Below are 19203 nucleotides of genomic sequence, written 5' to 3'. Positions count from 1 at the left end.
GGCAGGAGGAAAGGTGGGCAACATGAATGATTAGATAGTATCACCAACTCAGTGGACATGAATCTGAGCAAACTCCTGGAGAAAGTGAAGGATAGGGAAGCCTGGTGTGCTGCAACCCATGGGTTTGCAAAAAATTGGACATGACTTAGAAAGGGAACAACATATACAGAACAATTATATATAAACATCTATCTATCTATATAACATTTATATATAAATGTTCTACAAATTTTCTCTTTCAAAAATAAGCAAATGTTAGGTCCAAAAATAAGAGTGATGAAATTTGTCTTACGGAAGGTAAAATGCTTTTACTTCTTTACAGCTACTAACCCACTTTAGGACAGATTTTACATATGGCTGGTGTATGAATTTCCTAAGGCTATTGTAACAAAGTACCATCACTGCAGTGGCTTACAATAACAGAAATTCATTCTCTTCTTGTTCTGGAGACCGGAAGTCTGAAATCAAGGTGTCAGGAGGGTGTACTCTTTCTGAAGGCTCAAGGAAGAATCTTCCCTTGCCTCTTTCCTTAGTTCTGGTGTTTGCTGGAAATCCTTGGCATTCCTTGGCTTGCAGCTGCTTGACTCCAATCTCTGCCTCTTTAATCCCCTGGCCTTCTTCCCGGCCTGTCTTTTTTATAACACCAGCCATTGGATTTAGGGCCCACCCTAATCCAGTATGACTTCGTTTGAACTAATTACATCTGCAAAATCCCTACTTCCAAATAAGGTCATGACCTGAGGTTCCAAGTAGACATTAATTTGGAAGGCACTATTCGACACAGTCTGGACTTTGGTGGCTCAGTAGTAAAGAATCTGCCTGCCAATGCAAAGATGCAGGTTCGATTCCTTGTCCAGGGAAGATCCCCAGAGGAAGAAATGGCAACCCATCCAGTATCCTTGCCTGGAAAATCCCATGTGCAGAAGAGGCCGGCAGGCTACAGTCCACAGAGTTGCAAAGAATCAGACACAACTTAGCGACTGAACAACAAAATTGACCCAGTCAAGCTAGTTTCCTGGATCATGGTTAAGATTTCATGAAGTCCAATTGATATTTCTGAAGCAGGTCATATTTGGTATTTAAAGTTCAGAAATTTATTCACATTAGTTCAAATGAGATTTTACTGTAAGGAAACAACGCTTATGTGGAATCCAAGAAAAATTGAACAGTTGGGACAAAAATTAGGACAGCTCTGTTTTCCTTAGCATACTCTTATGTAGAAAGCTGAAGACTTTTACTGTTTTACATTGATATAATTCAGCTAAAATTCCATCTGTTGCTGAGTTTTAGTTCACAGCCTCTCATGATATTTTGTTTGGCTCAGCTCAGTCACTTCAGGCTCAGTCAGCTGCGGGGGAGGAAGGGCATGGCGGGGCAGGGTACAGAGAGAGGGAGGGAAAGAGAAAGAGAGGAAATATATAGGATTACGATAGGAACAACTCTTAAAAGAGTTTGCAGGAGGGAGGCAATGATTATTCTCTCTAACATATTTCCATAAATGAATCTCTTCTGCCTTTACCATAATAAAGTATTTGTCATAAGTTTACTTTCCTATATATTTTAGCCATATAAGACATTAAGAGGCTGGAATGCCAGACCTCATAATAAAAATATACTTTAATGTGATTATTGAAAGTTTAATTACCTTGACAATTCTTTCAATTTTATAATCACTTAGCATCCAAATACTAGCAATTTAAGGAAGGGCTGCAAAGTGGCATTCATGTAAAATATAATTCCAAATAATTTTGCATTTTGCTACCACTATTAGAAAAAAATTATCATGGGGACAGAATTTCTTTGACTCTAGGGGATATAATTTTTTTATTATTTTTTAATTAATTAATTTATTTTTGTCTGTGATGGGTCTTTGTTGCTTTGCCAAGCTTTCTGTGGTTGTGGCAAGCAGGGGCTTCTCTCTAGTTGTGGTGTGCAGTCTTCTCATTGCCGTGGCTTCTCTTGTTACACAGCATGGGCTCTAGGGTGCACAGCCTCAGTAGTTGTGGTGAATGGGCTCAGTAGTTGCAGTTCACAGGCTCTAGAGCACTGGCTCAGTAATTGTGGTGCACGTGCTTAGTTGCTCTGAGGCACGTGAGATCCTTTGGGACCAGGAGATTGAACTGGAATCTCCTGCAGTTAGCAGGTGCATTCTCTACCATTGAACCAATAGGTAAGCCCTGGGGGATAAAATTTCTTTTTAATATTAAAGCTCAACATAAAATTTCTTATGCTTGTCTTTTTTCTCTCTGGATTTCAGCTTCGCTGAATAAGATTAATCATAACACTTGGTAACAGAGGAACAAAAGATCAAATTGCCAACGATCATAGGAAAAGCAAGAGAATTCCAGAAAAACATCTATTTCTGCTTCACTGACTACGCTAAAGCCTTTGTATGAATCACAACAAACTGGAAAATTCTTTTTTTTTTTTTGGATGATAAGAAAGAATTTATTGTAAATGTAGTGGCAAATACACTGAGAATAGCTATCATTAAAAAGAAATTAGAAAATTACACATGTTTAAAGTATGTGCTTTTTTCCACCACCTTTACATTATAATTAATACCAACATTTTAAGTACTAAAATACTTAACAGGATGGTCCATTTTCACATAATTTCATGACTCTCTTCAAAGCAGTTGATCATGAATTGCAGTTTCAATAATTATTCTCTGTTTTTACCAATTCAGTAATGATCTGGAGAATCTTCTCATTTTCAAGAGACATCTTAGGGTTTTCAAGTTTTTTTCTTAAAACAGAATCAATGAGAACTCGTAGCTGCTTGAAAATGACAGCTATCTTAACAGGTGCCTGAAAATAGATCCAGCCATCAACAGAGATAAGGTGTTCCCGGTGCTGAACTTCTATATCACCTCCAAAAGGTAAAACTGGAAAAGGGGTTATTAGGGTAGTTTCCCTCAAATACACTCGGGCATATCGTATCTTCTCCTGGTATAAAAGCCATCCATAAATCTGCAAATCTCGATTTACTGAGGATGGATGTACTTGTGCTTTGCCTTGGGCTGTCTCCACAATGCAAGCCAATTTTTCTGTAATATCAACTGATTTTGTATAGATTGTCTTCCCTACGTTGTCATACAGTCCAGCAGTAAGTGCAGCTTTAAGACGGGCAATTTCTTGGAAGGAAAAGTTCTGTGTGGCTCTGTTTCCTTCAAAGCTATTAGCAGTTGTAGATGATAAAAATCCTGCTGCTTTAACCAACTTGATTAACTCCTGCTTTACATCCTCTAGGGTTAACAGTGATGTTCTATTTAAAAAGTTCTTCTGGCAATATGCTATTTCGGAACGATAGCCTCCTTCCTGCCGTGCTTTTATCCATCCCAAGCATGCATTGTAGATTGTCAAATGATCTGAATCTGCCATGGCCAAGGCTGATTTTGCAAGATCTGCTTCATCTTTTCGACCAATTGGTGTGGTAAAAGGAGACTTCTCTGACATAACTGCAGCTAATGTTGCCACTGGATCCCAGCAGCCAAAAATGGCGCCAAAAATAAACATCTTGCCAATCTTGACATTCACAGGCAGAGCTGCAAAGTGGTGGCCCAGTGGAGTCAGTTTAGGCTCATTTAGTTCACAAGCTCCAATTTTTCGGAGTCAATTCATTGTGTTGCTGATTACTTGAAGTTGAGGAGGATCTAAAGCTTTAGAGAGGAAATCTTCAGGAGAACCAAGATTGCATTTCATAATATGAAGACATAATTCCTCCAAAGGCACGCACAAGATTTCAGGGACAGAATAGTCCATAAAGCCTTCAAATCTTTCTCTTGTGTATATGTGGAAACAGAAGCCATCTCTGACCTGCCCAGCTCTCCCCTGGCACTGCAGAGCACTGGCTTTGCTGACAAATGTCTCAACCAAAGAACTCATCTGACTGCTCTCATGATACTTATTTTCTTTCGTTCTTCCAGTATCAATTACAAATACAACATCTAGAATAGTGATACCTGTCTTTGCAATATTTGTTGCCAAAATAATCTCCCTGACTCCTTGAGGAGGAAGTGTGAATGCTGCAGCTTGATAAGAGATGGAAATACCAAACCACCTCACCTGCCTCCTGAGAAACCTGTATGCAGGTCAAGAAGCAACAGTTAGAACTGGACATGGAATAACGGACTGGTTCCAAATTGGGAAAGGAGTGCCTCAAGGCTGCATATTGTCACTCTGCTTATTTAACTTATATGCAGAGTACATCATGTGAAATGCAAGGCTGGATAAAGCACAAGCTGGAATCAAGATTGCCAGGAGAAATATCAATAACCTCAGATATGAGGATGACACCACTCTTATGGCAGAAAGCAAAAAAGAACTAAAGAGCCTCTTGATGAAGGTAAAAGAGGAGAGTGAAAAAAGCTGGCTTAAAACTCAGCATTGAAACAACGAAGATCATGGCATCCGGTCCCATCACCTCATGGCAAATAGATGGGGAAACAATGGAAACAGTGAGAGACTTTATTTTCTTGGGCTCTAAAATCACTGCAGATGGTGACTGTAGCCACAAAATTAAAAGATGCTTGCTCCTTGGAAGAAAAGTTATGACCAACCTAGATAGCATATTGAAAAGCAGAGACATTACTCTGCCTACAAAGGTCAGTTTAGTCAAAGCTTTGGTTTTTCCAGTAGTCATATATGGATGTGAGAGTTGGATCATAAAGAAAGGTGAGCACCGACAAATTGATGTTTTTGAACTGTTGTGTTGGAGAAGACTCTTGAGCGTCCCTTGGACAGCAAGATCAAAGCAGTCAATCCTAAAGGAAATTAGTCCTGAATATTCATTGAAAGGAGTGATGCTGAAACTGAAGTTCCAATACTTTGGCCAGCTGATTCGAAGAACCAACTCTCTAGAAAAGACCCTAATGCTGTGAAAGATTGAAGGCAGGAGGAGAAGCAGATGATAGAGGGCGAGATGTTTGGGTGGCATCACCAACTCGATGGACATGAGTTTGAGTAAGCTCCAGGAGTTGGTAAAGGACAGGGAAGCCTGGTGTGCTGCAGTCTACGGGGTCACAAAGAGTCAGACACGACCTAGCGACTGAATATTACTTGGGTTATAAACACATACCTTATTGGCCCATGGATTGCCCTCATTGATTCATCCATCCATTCACCTATCACATAATGAACATATATGAAGCCACCACTACACCCAAGAAGAAAGCTTTAACAAGATCATATATATCTATATATTCATTTTCCCATGTGGTCTTCCTGTGTTCCCTGCTTTCCCTTGTACTCTAGGGGTAAGCAACATCTTGAGCCTTGCTTTTGAACTTTATAAACAGGTTATCATATTACGTCACTAAGATTTACCCAAGTTGTTTGTATCTCTAGTTTCTTTTGTATTTGAAAATATTTAGTCTTAGTTTGCTAAATAATACTTAATTTTGATAAAAACAATTTTAAGAAAGCTAATGTAATTAATGATGCAGGTCGGCTTTCACACCTTAAATTGAAAAGAGAGCGCATCAAGCCAAAGATATCAGACAGGATTCAAATAAAGTCCTTAAATTACCATGACAAACAAGTTAATCATTAACATCTTGATCATACTAAGCCAAAATGATTCAGACTTTATATTTTTAGTCATCAGTGAAACATGTAAAATTCATTTCATTCACCACAGATAGATACGGTATTATCCTGTGCCTATATGTATTTGTTCTAGCCAAGCTGTCAGTGATATCTGGAAAGACTCTAAAATAAAATACCATTTTTTTAGTTTCACACTAATTATGACATGTCATTAAAATTTCTCTGGGACCAGAGGTACATGGAAGTTTCAAATTTGTAATCTGTGTAACCTACTAGGCTTCTCCATCCATGGGATTCTCCAGGCAAGACTACTGGAGTGGATTGCCATTTCTTTCTCCAGGGGATCTTCCCGACCCAGGGATCGAACCCGGGTCTCCCGCATTGGAGGCAGACGCTTTAACCTCTGAGCCACCAAGAATGCCCTTAGGATAAACTTAGCTAGTTACATTTTAAATTGAAAAACAAATAAATAATTTCAGATAAATAGAAAACACATGTTTATAAAATCTGCTTTATGTCTTAGATATTTTTCCATTTTTTCTGTTGGTATTTTTACCTTCATTCAGTTTAACTATAAATGGCTTTAGTCTCCTATTACCCCAGTTCATCCTTTGAAACTGCCACTCTGTTCAACCTCTGCAGTATTTAGTGTGAGCACAGTTTAACCTCTACCCTCACCTTCTGTCAAGCACTCCTACAAACTCTGTTCTCTAGAACTGCACTGTCCAATATAGCAACCACTAGCCACATATTACTGTTTAAGTGAAAGTGAAGTCGCTCAGTCATGTGCAACTCTTTGTGACCCCATGGACACCAGGCTCCTCCGTCCATGGGATTTTCTAGGCAAAAGTACTGGAGTGGGTTGCCATTTCCTTCTCCAGGAAACTTCCTGACCCAGGGATTGAACCCAGGTCTCCCACATTGTAGACAGACGCTTTACTGTCTGATCCACAGGGAAGTCTTAGATTTTTAAAATTAAATTAAAAATTTAGTTCCTCCATTTCATCAACCACTTTTCAGGTGTTTTGTAGTTGCATGTGGTTAGGACCTACTGGACAAAGCAAGTGAGGAACATGTCCATTGTTGTAGTGCCCCAGAGTTTGGATCTAGAATTTCTATGTAGGAAGAATTTATGGTTGGTAAGAGATACCCCTCATCCAAGGTAAGGAGCAGCAGCTATGCTTTGCTGGAGCAGCCGTGAAGAGATACCCCACTCCCAAGGTAAGAGAAAACCAAGTAAGATGGTAGGTGTTGCAAGAGGGCATCAGAGGGTAGACATACTGAAACCATACTCACAGAAAACTAGTCAATCTAATCATGCTAGGACCACAGCCTTGTCTAACTCAATGGAACTAAGCCATACTCGCAGGGCAACCCAAGATGGACGGGTCATGGTGGAGAGGTCTGACAGAATGTGGTCCACTGGACAAGGGAATGGCAAGCCACTTCAGTATTCTTGCCTTGAGAACCCCATGAACAGTATGAAAAGGGAAAATGATAGGATACCAAAAGAGGAACTCCCCAGGTCATTAGGTGCCCAATATGCTACTGGAGATCAGTGGAGAAATAACTCCAGAAAGAATGAAGGGATGGAGCCAAAGCAAAAACAATACCCAGTTGTGGATGTGACTGGTGATAGAAGCAAGATCCGATGCTGTAAAGAGCAATATTTCATAGGAACCTGGAATGTCAGATCCATGAATCAAGGAAAATTGGAAGCGGTCAAACAAGAGATGACAAGAGTGAACGTCGACATTCTAGGAATCAGCGAACTAAAATGGACTGGAATGGGTGAATTTAATTCAGATGACCATTATATCTACTACTGTGGGCAGGAATCCCTCAGAAGAAATGGAGTAGCCATCATGGTCAACAAAAGAGTCCCAAATGCAGTACTTGGATGCAATCTCAAAAACGACAGAATGATCTCTGTTCGTCTCCAAGGCAAACCATTCAGTATCACAGTTATCCAAGTCTATGCCCCAGCCAGTAACGCTGAAGAAGCTGAAGTTGAACGGTTCTATGAAGACCTACAAGACCTTTTAGAACTAACACCCCAAAAAGATGTCCTTTTCATTATAGGGGACTGGCATGCAAAAGTAGGAAATCAAGAAACACCTGGAGTTACAGGCAAATTCGGCCTTGGAATGCAGAATGAAGCAGAGCAAAGGCTAATAGAGTTTTGCCAAGAAAATGCATTGGTCATAGCAAACACCCTCTTCCAACAGCACAAGAGAAGACTCTACACATGGACATCACCAGATGGTCAACACTGAAAGCAGATTGATTATATTCTTTGCAGCCAAAGATGGAGAAGCTCTATACAGTCAACAAAAACAAGACCAGAAGCTGACTGTGGCTCAGATCATGAACTCCTTATTGCAATATTCAGACTTAAATTGAAGGAAGTAGGGAAAACCACTAGACCATTCAGGTATGACCTAAATCAAATCCCTTATGATTATACAGTGGAAGTGAGAAATAGATTTCAGGGCCTAGATCTGATAGATAGAGTGCCTGATGAACTATGGAATGAGGTTCGTGACATTGTACAGGAGACAGGGATCAAGACCATCCCCATGGAAAAGAAATGCAAAAAAGCAAAATGGCTGTCTGGGGAGGCCTTACAAATAGCTGTGAAAAGAAGAGAGGCGAAAAGCAAAGGAGAAAAAGAAAGATATAAGCATCTGAATGCAGAGTTCCAAAGAATAGCAAGAAGAGATGAGAAAGCCTTCCTCAGCGATCAATGCAAAGAAATAGAGGGAAAGAACAGAATGGGAAAGACTAGAGATCTCTTCAAGAAAATTGGAGATACCAAGGAAACATTTCATTCAAAGATGGGCTCGATAAAGGACAGAAATGGTATGGACCTAACAGAAGCAGAAGATATTAAGAAGAGGTGGCAAGAATACACAGAAGAACTGTACAAAAAAGATCTTCACGACCAGGATAATCACAATGGTGTGATCACTCATCTAGAGCCAGACATCCTGGAATATGAAGTCAAGTGGGCCTTAGAAAGCATCACTACAAACAAAGCTAGTGGAGGTGATGGAATTCCACTTGAGCTATTTCAAATCCTGAAAGATGATGCTGTGAAAGTGCTGCACTCAATATGCCAGCAAATTTGGAAAACTCAGCAGTGGCCACAAGACTGGAAAAGGTCAGTTTTCATTCCAATCCCAAAGAAAGGCAATGCCAAAGAATGCTCCAACTACCACACAATTGCACTCATCTCACACGCTAGTAAAGTAATGCTCAAAATTCTCCAACCTAGGCTTCAGCAATACGTGAACCGTGAACTTCCAGATGTTCAAGCTGGTTTTAGAAAAGGCAGAGGAACCAGAGATCAAATTGCCAACATCTGCTGGATCATGGAAAAAGCAAGAGAGTTCCAGAAAAACATCTATTTCTGCTTTATTGACTATGCCAAAGCCTTTGACTGTGTGGAACACAATAAACTGTGGAAAATTCTGAAAGAGATGGGAATACCAGACCACCTGACCTGCCTCTTGAGAAACATGTATGCAGGTCAGGAAGCAACAGTTAGAACTGGACATGGAACAACAGACTGGTTCCAAATAGGAAAAGGAGTCCATCAAGGCTGTATATTGTCACCCTGCTTATTTAACTTCTATGCAGGGTACATCATGAGAAACACTGGACTGGAAGAAACATAAGCTGGAATCAAGATTGCCGGGAGAAATATCAATAACCTCAGATATGCAGTTGATACCACCCTTATGGCAGAAAGTGAAGAGAAGCTAAAAAGCCTCTTGATGAAAGTGAAAGAGGAGAGTGAAGAAGTTGGCTTAAAGCTCAACATTCAGAAAACTAAGATCATGGCGTCTGGTCCCATCACTTCATGGGAAATAGATAGGGAAACAGTGGAAACAGAGTCAGACTTTATTTTTTGGGGCTCCAAAATCACTGCAGATGGTGACTGCAGCCATGAAATTAAAAGACGCTTACTCCTTGGAAGAAAAGTTATGACCAACCTAGATTCAAAAGCAGAGACATTACTTTACAGACTAAGGTCTGTCTAGTCAAGGCCATGGTTTTTCCAGTAGTCATGTATGGATGTGAGAGTTGGACTGTGGAGAAGACTGAGCACCAAAGAATTGATGCTTTTGAACTGTGGTGTTGGAGAAGACTCTTGAGAGTCCCTTGGACTGCAAGGAGATCTAACCAGTCCATTCTGAAGGAGATCAACCCTGGGATTTCTTTGGAAGGAATGATGCTAAAGCTGAAACTCCAGTACTTTGGCCTCCTCATGCGAAGAGTTGACTCATTGGAAAAGACTCTGATGCTGGAGGGATTTTGGGCAGGAGAAGAAGGGGATGACAGAGGATGAGATGGCTGGATGGCATCATGGACTCGATGGACGTGAGTTTGAGTGAACTCTGGGAGTTGGTGATGGACAGGGAGGCCTGGTGTGCTGCGATTCATGGGGTCTCAAAGAGTTGGACACAACTGAGTGCCTGAACTGAACTGAAGATGATTGAAATAGGGCGTTGGGAGTTTGTCCTGAAGCTGCATTGGATGTCATTTTGTATATAAATTATATGTTTGTACATGTGTATATGGGAGGGGGGCTGATGGAAATTATATGAGGGCAGAATAAGGCTCACAAAGTCAAGCCATTGTTTCATACAATTATTGTTCTAATCACACCAAAGTCTTTTCCTCAAAAAGAAATTGCACTTAATTATCTCCAAGCCTTTTTTCACCTTGTGGTTATCTCTATTAGTTATTGCTCTTTCCACAACAACTACTCAGTAACTCACCCTCCAACGCCCCGCCTCAAATACCCCTTCCTTTGGGAAGTTCCGATAGCATTCCTTTCTAAGGCTCTTGAACAGTACAATTTAAATCCCTATTGTAGAATAAATCACAGCCTTGCCTCGAATTATGGTACATATGTCTGTGATTCCTCCATTAGACTCTGATCCTGTCAAAAGCAGGAACTTTGTCTTCTTGTTTTCTAAATATTTGCCCAGTGCCTAGTACAATGCCTTACAGGAGCTCAGTAACTGTTTGCTAAATTAACTTTTGAATAACTTAGATTCTAAAAGACACCCTGACTAAAGCTATTCCAAACACAGTAGTTCTCTTTCCAGTTAAAGATAACTTCATCCTTCGCTACACAGGCTAAAAACTTTGGAGTCACCTTATTTTCTTAACTCCTTTCTTTTTCTTTTTTTTCATCACATCCACTGTTATTACCCAGTCCTACCATCTCTCCTTGGAATTTTTGCAGTGGTCTTATACTTGGTTATCTTACTTCTACATTTGCATCTCATTATTTTCAGCCTAGCAGCTAAAGTTACTCTTTGATTTTACATATATTAAAAAATTATGTAGAGCTTAGTATGTCAAGCCTTTGACTGTGTGGATCACAACAAACTATGGAAAATTCTGAGAGAGATGGGAATACCAGACCACCTGACCTGCCTCTTGAGAAACATGTATGCAGGTCAGGAAGCAACAGTTAGAACTGGACATGGAACAACAGACTGGTTCCAAATAGGAAAAGGAGTCCATCAAGGCTGTATATTGTCACCCTGCTTATTTAACTTCTATGCAGAGTACATCATGAGAAACGCTGGACTGGAATAAACACAAGCTGGAATCAAGATTGCCGGGAGAAATATCAATAACCTCAGATATGCAGATGACACCACCCTTATGGCAGAAAGTGAAGAGGAACTAAAAAGCCTCTTGATGAAAGTGAAAGAGGAGAGTGAAGAAGTTGGCTTAAAGCTCAACATTCAGAAAACTGAGATCATGGTATCCGGTCCCATCACTTCATGGGAAATAGATGGGGAAACAGTGGAAACAGTATCATACTTTATTTTCTTGGGCTCCAAAATCACTGCGGATGGTGATTGCAGCCATGAAATTAAAAGACACTTACTCCTTGGAAAGAAAGTTATGACCAACCTAGATAGCATATTCAAAAGCAGAGACATTACTTTGCCAACAAAGGTCCATCTAATCAAGGCTATGGTTTTTCCTGTGATCATGTATGGATGTGAGAGTTGGACTGTGAAGAAAGCTGAATACCAAAGAACTGATGCTTTTGAACTGTGGTGTTGGAGAAGACTCTTGAAAGTCGCTTGGACTGCAAGGAAATTCAACTAGTCCATCCTAAAGGAGATCAGTCCTGGGTGTTCATTGGAAGGACTAATGCTGAAACTGAAACTCCAATACTTTGGCCACCTCATGCAAAGAGTTGACTCATTGGGAAAGACCCTGATGCTGGGAGGGATTGGGGGCAGAAGGAGGGGAGACGACAGAGGATGAGATGGCTGCATGGCATCTCCGACTCGATGGACATGAGTTTGGGCTGGCTTGCTGCGATTCATGGGGTCGCAGAGTCGGACAGGACTGAGCGACTGAACAGAACTGAACTGAACTAGCAAATCAGCAACTGCGGTGTATTAGATTCTGAGATAATTGCTTCCTTGTATATTACTTGAAAAACAATTCAGTGAGGGCAGCACCTATAATATTTTTAAGATCAAATAAAGGATGTGGAAAAGACCAATTAACATCCATCAAGAATAATTTAAATAATCAGATATCATTTTAAACTACAGTAGCGATCAGTTTCAAGAACTGAAGACTATTTCAAATTATTTTCTCTTTCTAACTTCATCTTTGGAAAATTATATATGTGCTCCCGAGGTTCATTTGCTTCAGTTTTTTATTTTAAACTGCTCAAACACCACTACATTGAGTTTTCCTTTGGCTGAAAGAAAAAGCTATCCTTTGGTATATTAAAAAAAATTTTTTAATGAGTTACTCCATATTCATAAGACTTAGCTTTCCAATTTGTAAACATGCTTATTTCTGAATTCCAGTCTCAGAAATCCTGATTGGGAGTGCAGTCCAGGAAATTTCGTCTATTCTTTAAGAACTACTCGACTCAGGGCAATTTACATATTTTGCAGTTTTCAAAATATTAATTTTAGAGATCTAAAGAGGAGAGGGCAAACTCTGGTGGCTGTCAAAAGAAACAAGAATGAGAAGCACACGTTGTGCCATGTTGCAAAACTTTTCCTCAGGTTGCAGATCTTCTGTCCCTAGGGAGGTTCATTATCACCGAGTAATTAACCATTTTTCAACCATTTCCATCCACGTCGTTTAGGATGAATCCCAAAAGTCAAGAAACTCAACTCCGCGGCAAACGGTAATAAACTCCGTTCATCCAACTTGGCCCCAAAAGGCCGTGGGCGCCGGGTCGCTTCCCGCCAGCCAGGCTCCTCCTCTGCTCGCCTTTTGGGTCCGGTCCTCTCGAAGGCGCTCGGTGCGGCAGGTGTTGGCGCCAACCGGGTGGCGGCGCTGTTTGCCCCGCGCGCCGCCGCTTGAGGCCCGAGGGAGGCGGAGGCAAGGCCGGCGGAGGAAGGGGCGGGAGCGAGGCGCGCTCCCTGCTCTCGCGTGCTCTCGCACCGCTCGCGTGACCCGTCGGTGTGTGCGAGAGGCGCCGGCTGCCGGGAGTACGGACGGCCGCGCGCGCGCCGCTGCTAGGGGCGTCCGGGTCCGGGTCGGCGGACCCGGCCGGCGCGAGGTGCTGGCGGGCGGGCAGCCGGGGTCCGGGGCGGACACACGCGCACACGCTCCCGGAGGAGCCTTCTCCGAGGCTGCTCTTCCTCTGCCAGACGGAGAGCGGCAGTGTCTCCCCGCCCAGCTCTCACTCGCCCCGCGTCTCCCCCCGCGGCGACTGCTCCTCCTCGGCACCGCCAGCCCCAGCGCCGCTCCGGGGCGGGCGGCGGCGGCGGCGGGACCCGCGGAGCCGCTTTGTGTGCAGCCCGAAGAGGGGCGGCGGCGCCGCAACCACCTGACAGAGGCCCGGGCGCTCGATGCACCTTCCGCCCGCATGAGGAGGAGGTAAAGGCGGCGGCGGCTCGGCTCCCGCCCTCGGCTGGGGAGGGAGGGGACGGAAGGGGAGACTGAAGAGGGGGGGCGCAGGACTGAGGCCCGGCGGGGCTGCCTGGAGGTGCCGATAAGGCCTCGGCGGCACCGGACTGCGCCGAGTGGCCGGGGGCGAGAGAAGCCTTCGGGGTCCCTGAGCCGAAGTTGAAGGAACAAAATGTGAAGTGCGGAGCCGCGTCAGCCGCTTCCTGGCTTGGGGTTCGGGGTGGAGGGCAGCTTGTTTTCCCCTCCCGCGGGGTGAGGGGCCGGGACACGGGAGGGGCGGGAGCGTGGCGGGGCCACCTGGGGTCCCGAAGCTTTGCCCGGCAAGGGCGTAGGTTCCCAGGAGCCGCCGCTGCGTGTAGGTCCCGTTGGGTCCCTAGTTTTGCGGCCTAAGCCGAGCCCTATAGGCCTCGCGTCTCCTTTCCCGGAGGGGACCGGCCGTGTGGGGATTCGAGGCTTCTCTCTGACCGAACCGGGGCCTTAGGGGGCTCGCTGGGCTCTCAAAGCCTCCAAACTTCGGACCTCGGTGCTTGGGGGTGCGATTTCATTGTGAAAGGAGGAATGGGAAACTCCTGGCTCTGCTCGGCGCTTCCCGCGGCCGCCGGTGCCGGGGAGCCCCGAGGGCCCGAGGTTGGTGGGGCCCGCGTGGGTGGGGGCGGCGAGGCGGCCACCAGGATCCAAGCCCCGGGAACGAGTGGGTAGGGGGGCCGCCGCCGAGCCCCGGGCCTCCCTGGAGAAAGGACCCTTTGCAGATTAGGATTTTTGAAATGAGAAAAGAGGTTACAAAGTCGCCCCTTTCCCGCTGAACTTTTGTTTTCTGACCGATAGAGGCCGGTAGAGGACTGTGAAAGAAAAGTTGTCCCCCAGGATGGACTTCACCGCGCAGCCCAAGCCTGCCACTGCCCTCTGTGGCGTCGTGAGTGCCGACGGGAAGATCGCTTACCCTCCGGGGGTAAAGGAGATCACCGACAAGATCACCACGGACGAAATGATCAAACGACTGAAGGTAAGTTTCTCTGGACAGAATGTTCACACTTCAGACGTTTGTGGTAGGAGGTGCTCTCTCCTGTGGTATTACTGCTCTGCTAGGCCTGGCCCTTAAGTTTCACCTACTAGGTGTTTGTTTGTTTGTTTGTTTTTTAAAGATATTTTACGTCTTTTCTTTTACCCCCTCTGAAAGGTATTGTTCTGTCTTGGCTGCATCTTTGACTAGTAATCTCTGTTAAGGACATAATCATTATGGGAAATTAAAAGGGTATCTGTGATATTTTTTAATTTTACTGTTTTTTTCCTCAAGTATAAAAATTTGAATATTTTTTAAGGTTTTTTTGTCTAGAAATATTTTTGAGAATACTATTCAAAGTAGTTTGCAGCTTTAAAGGTAGGCAATAATTTGCCTAGGAAGGTTTTCATCAGCTTCTAGGAGACTGATTTAAGTGCAAAATGCATTTTAAAAATTATCACAATTTTCTAATATCCAAAAACTTAAATATGTAAGTAGTATGATTAAACTTTAACAGAAAGTACTAACTTTTCAAAAAGGCTTGAAGTAGAGTGATGGCTTATGTCCACATGTTCAAAGGGGTTTTAAGGGACAGTAATTATGGCATATTTTATAAGGCGTCAGCTTATATTTAAACATGGTGGTCCTAGTGTGAAGGTTGTAAGTTTCAGCCTTTAGGTAAGTTAATTTTTTGTTTTCTGTTACATGGTTATAGATTGTGGCCACAGCCTTACAAAGTAAGTGTTCCTCTTATTAAAGGATCAGCTTGATGCAGTAGTTCTCAACCACAGCCTCTTTGACCCCTAAGGAACATTCGGCAGTGCTGAAGACATTTTTTCTTTTTTGGTCACCATTGGGGGCTGGATTGGAATAGGGGAAGACTGGAGACAGGGAGTCCAGCTAGGAGACTGTTAAACTGTAGTCTAGGTCAAAGATGTTGAAATCATGAAGTGGGGCTATGATAGTGGGAATAGAGAGATAGGGAACAATCCAAGAGCAATCCAAGAACAATCCAAGACATTTCAGAGTTCTACTGATGAATTGGAGTGTGTGGAAGGTGAGGAAAGCAACAGTATTGACACCTTGCCAGTCTTCCCCTTGGGCAACTTGTTGAAATGTATTTTAGAAAATAATCTTTCACCTTTGCTGTTAGAACTTAGTATAGTGCCTGGTAAATGTTTACAGTGTTGTGAGTGATTAATATTTGAAAGTGTTCCTGTAGTTTGTTTTTAAAAATCTAGTTGGATCCTACAATTTGCTGCCCATTTGGAAGGAATAGGACACAATACCTTACATCAAAATAAATCTTGGTACTAAAGATTGTACATGAAGTGGGGGTGCTTAATTGATGCTTCTTAAGGTTGTACTATTATTGTTTTAAATTTTTGAGATGCTGAAATATGAATTATGAAATATAAATTAAGTAAAATTGTAGATCTTTCTATTTTCATATTAAGAATATGGAAACCTTGAATTCTGGTGATGGATCATCTGGTTTTTAAAAAGTTATGATTGTATATACATCTTCTGTTTGAAAGGAGATTAAATGTCAGAAGTATTTTTTGACTAAATTGACAGGCTAGAATGAGCATATGGTTAGAATATTCATTTGTTATCAGGTCTTTTGGAAGTTAAATTTCATATACATATTAATCAATTTGAATGTCCTATTGTGAAAATGTTGCTTTTTCAAGAATTCTTGTGATTTGTCTTCCTCTTGCCTTTGTAAGGCGATTTTGACTTTGTACTTTTTAGGAAGGAGCTATGCTCACCACTGTACCACCAATGCACACTGTACTTTTTAGGGATCCATGTTTAGTTAAAGTATTACTGTCTTACTAGTATAGATTTTAAATAATATATAATTGTATTTTCGATAATTCTTGTGGTGTTTGTGGGTAACTTGTATAAATTCAGTAGTTTATTATTATTATAGCAACAGTGTTCAAATATTGTGAGGAAGAGGGCTTAAAGTCTAGTAAAACCCTGGTCAGTAGAATTCAGAGGTGTTTGGTCCCTTTTCTTCATTTTTCAAGAATGGAACAAGCATTTTCCATTTAGAAGGATCCTAAAAGAAATTCCAGAACTCCTTTTATTTTACAGATAATAAAAGTTAGACCCAAAGTGGCCAAATAACATTTACCAAAATCAGTCATGGGAATGATTAGTGGCAGAGCCAGGGCAATAGCATCATGTATCTTTTTATTCTTATGGCTGCTTCCTTCTAAGGAATCTAAAGGAAGTTGATCAAGGAAGCTGTGATTTTTATCATGCAGTGGAAAACGGTGAAGTGAAAAGGGGAAGGGAATCAATGAGAGTTAACTTGGTCTTTTGCAGGGAAATATGGGATAGCATTTTGTGTTCTTAACATTAGAGAGAAACTATTGTGATGCTTTCAAGATTTCTTTAAAGTAATTCTTAGAGTATGTCTTTGAAAAAGCTAAGACATACTTTTCTATTTTTGAAGTTTTCATTTCTATTTACAAGGAACTACTCTGTTTTTACATCTAGTTACACTACCATTCTGTCAGTTCCTTAAACATGCCATGTTCATTTCTGCCTAGACAGATTATAAATTATGTAACCCATATATGTACTCTTCCTCCCATTTCATTAAGGGAAGTCTCTTAGATTTCCTGTTATATACTCTCTTAATTCCTTCATGTCACTTGTTACAGATGTGATGTTACATTTATGCTTGTGTTTATTTGGTTTGTGTCCTCAGCTTCTCTGTAAGCTTCATGAATACCACATCTGTTTACTTGTGTATCCTCCCAGTGCTTAGTTTGTAGGTGTGTGAGCTCAGTCATGTCCAACTCTTTGCAATGCCATGAACTGTAGCCCACCAGGCTCCTCTGTCCATGGAATTTCCCAGGCAGAAATACTGGAATGAGTTGCCATTTCCTACTCCAGGGTATCTTCCTGACACAGGGATTGAACATGCGTCCCCTGTGTGTCCTCTATGGCAGGTGGATTTTTTTTTACCACTGTGCCACCTGGGAAGCCCCACAGTTAGGTGCTCAACATATATTTGTTGAATGAATGAATAAATAATATATATTAATATTGGTTTAGAGAAGTATTCTTATTTTTGAAAATGAAGGATGACTTGAAAATATATTGAATTGCAACTAAGTACTTTATCTGAGATTGCATACTAGAGATGATAAAGTAGATATTTATTATTTTAGAACTAGAAGGTAGCTTATAAGTTATTTGATTTTGTTCAAATTTTCCAGGTAAAGAAACTGGTTCTGAGAGGTTGTGACCAACCCTAGTCACATAAAGCTGAAAACTATCATTAACGATTTTGTTATTTAGATCAGTTATAGAAATATTAAAAGCCATATAAAAGTTAGCTGTTTGGAAGAATAGCAGACATTTTTTAATACCAGTGTTACATTAAGCATCAAGATATGTAGTTCACAAATATCCTTCGTCCTGTTTAATTAAGGATTCTGAAACAAATGCAGGAGTCATGTCTGATAAGTTTTGTAATACATTCAAGATAAACCTATAAACAGTATTGTACAAATTCCATTAAGTGCTTCTGCCCATGGGCTGTTATACAGTCTATCTCAGGTCATGTATTACAAAGCTATATGCCACATATTATTTTTTCTTCTCTTCCTGCTATTTTCTAAGTGGGAGGCCTTAGATCAGCCTTGGTTTTTAAAGGAAGGTAGGTATTAGGATGAAGTTTGTTACTTACATCCATTTCTATTACCTGCTTTCAGAGTTCAGTGCCCCAGACAGGTCTCTAGCTACTACTCCGTACCCCAACCACTTACTACCTTGATGCTAAGAGTTAGGAAAGATAGAGTTTTATTATTATGAAAATGTCCCCCATTTTTCTCCCACTAGGTGTTACTTCTGTGTTTTCTTTGTATTTTTCTATAATCTTTCTCTTTGTGTCTGTCATTCTCCCTCTTCCCCATGCTCTCACTTCTGCTTTCTGTAGTCTGGCCTGTGGGATACTTTAATATGAGTTAGGATATGGTGGGCTTGATTTAGGTAGAACACTCCCTTTTCTCATAAGAACCTAGGTTGGAAGAGGGGAAGAATAGATTGCAGGAAGACCATGAATTCTTTCCTTTTCCTTCCCCTCAGGTGGACCTCAGAAATACTTGATTGGGTTATAATCATTTTCGCTTGCATAAATGATTTTTTATTTATTCCTAGTTACCACATGGTATGCTAATTTTATAGGTAGTGGATAATTTCAAGTCTGGATTTCGTCTATATATTTTATTTTAATAAATGTATTGCAGAAGATTGTGCTAAGAAAATAAGAAATTAAATGGAGAAGCAAGATTTCTTAAAATGAAGTCCTAAAATATGGCCAGTATACATTTGTGGAGTAATGGCTTCATGCAGTACAGCTTTTATAGTAAATTTCCATTTGCATAGATGAATTGTTCTAGTTATCAGCTGGTGTGTAATAAGCTACCCCTAAACCTAATGATTTAAAACAGCAACTTTTAAAAACCTTATTGTGGTAAATAAAATATATATCAAATTTGCTATTTTAATCATTTTTAAGTGTGTAGTTCAGTGCCATAGTTCCAAAGTGCAGTGCAGAGTTCCAAAAAATAGCGAAGAGATATGAGAAAGCCTTCCTCTGTGATCAATACAAAGAAGTAGAGGAAAACAATAGAATGGAAAAGACTAGAGATCTCTTCAAGAAAATTAGAGATACCAAGGGAACATTTCATGCAGAGATGGGCACAA

At 41.4% G+C, this 19203-nt stretch overlaps 1 protein-coding gene and 1 pseudogene across 1 annotated transcript in view; one reads left to right on the top strand and one right to left on the bottom strand.

The window, feature by feature from the left end:
• Positions 1-2657: 2657 nt before the first annotated feature.
• On the bottom strand, positions 2658-5117 carry LOC138081808 (ATP-dependent RNA helicase DHX29 pseudogene; annotated as a pseudogene).
• A 9217-nt stretch (positions 5118-14334) lies between these two features.
• PDS5A (PDS5 cohesin associated factor A) overlaps positions 14335-19203 on the top strand; it is a 115523-nt gene continuing 110654 nt past the window's right edge. The window contains exon 1 of the mRNA XM_068974907.1: positions 14335-14475. Within this exon, the coding sequence (XP_068831008.1) occupies positions 14338-14475 (138 nt within the window). The 5' untranslated portion in view covers positions 14335-14337. The remainder of the gene's footprint in view (positions 14476-19203) is intronic.

This window comes from Capricornis sumatraensis, chromosome 7 (genome assembly GCF_032405125.1).
Source record: "Capricornis sumatraensis isolate serow.1 chromosome 7, serow.2, whole genome shotgun sequence".
In the NCBI taxonomy this organism is placed as follows: Eukaryota; Metazoa; Chordata; class Mammalia; order Artiodactyla; family Bovidae; genus Capricornis; species Capricornis sumatraensis.
The sequence above is the reverse complement of the archived record's forward strand: the minus strand, read 5'-3'. Positions and strand labels throughout refer to the sequence as shown.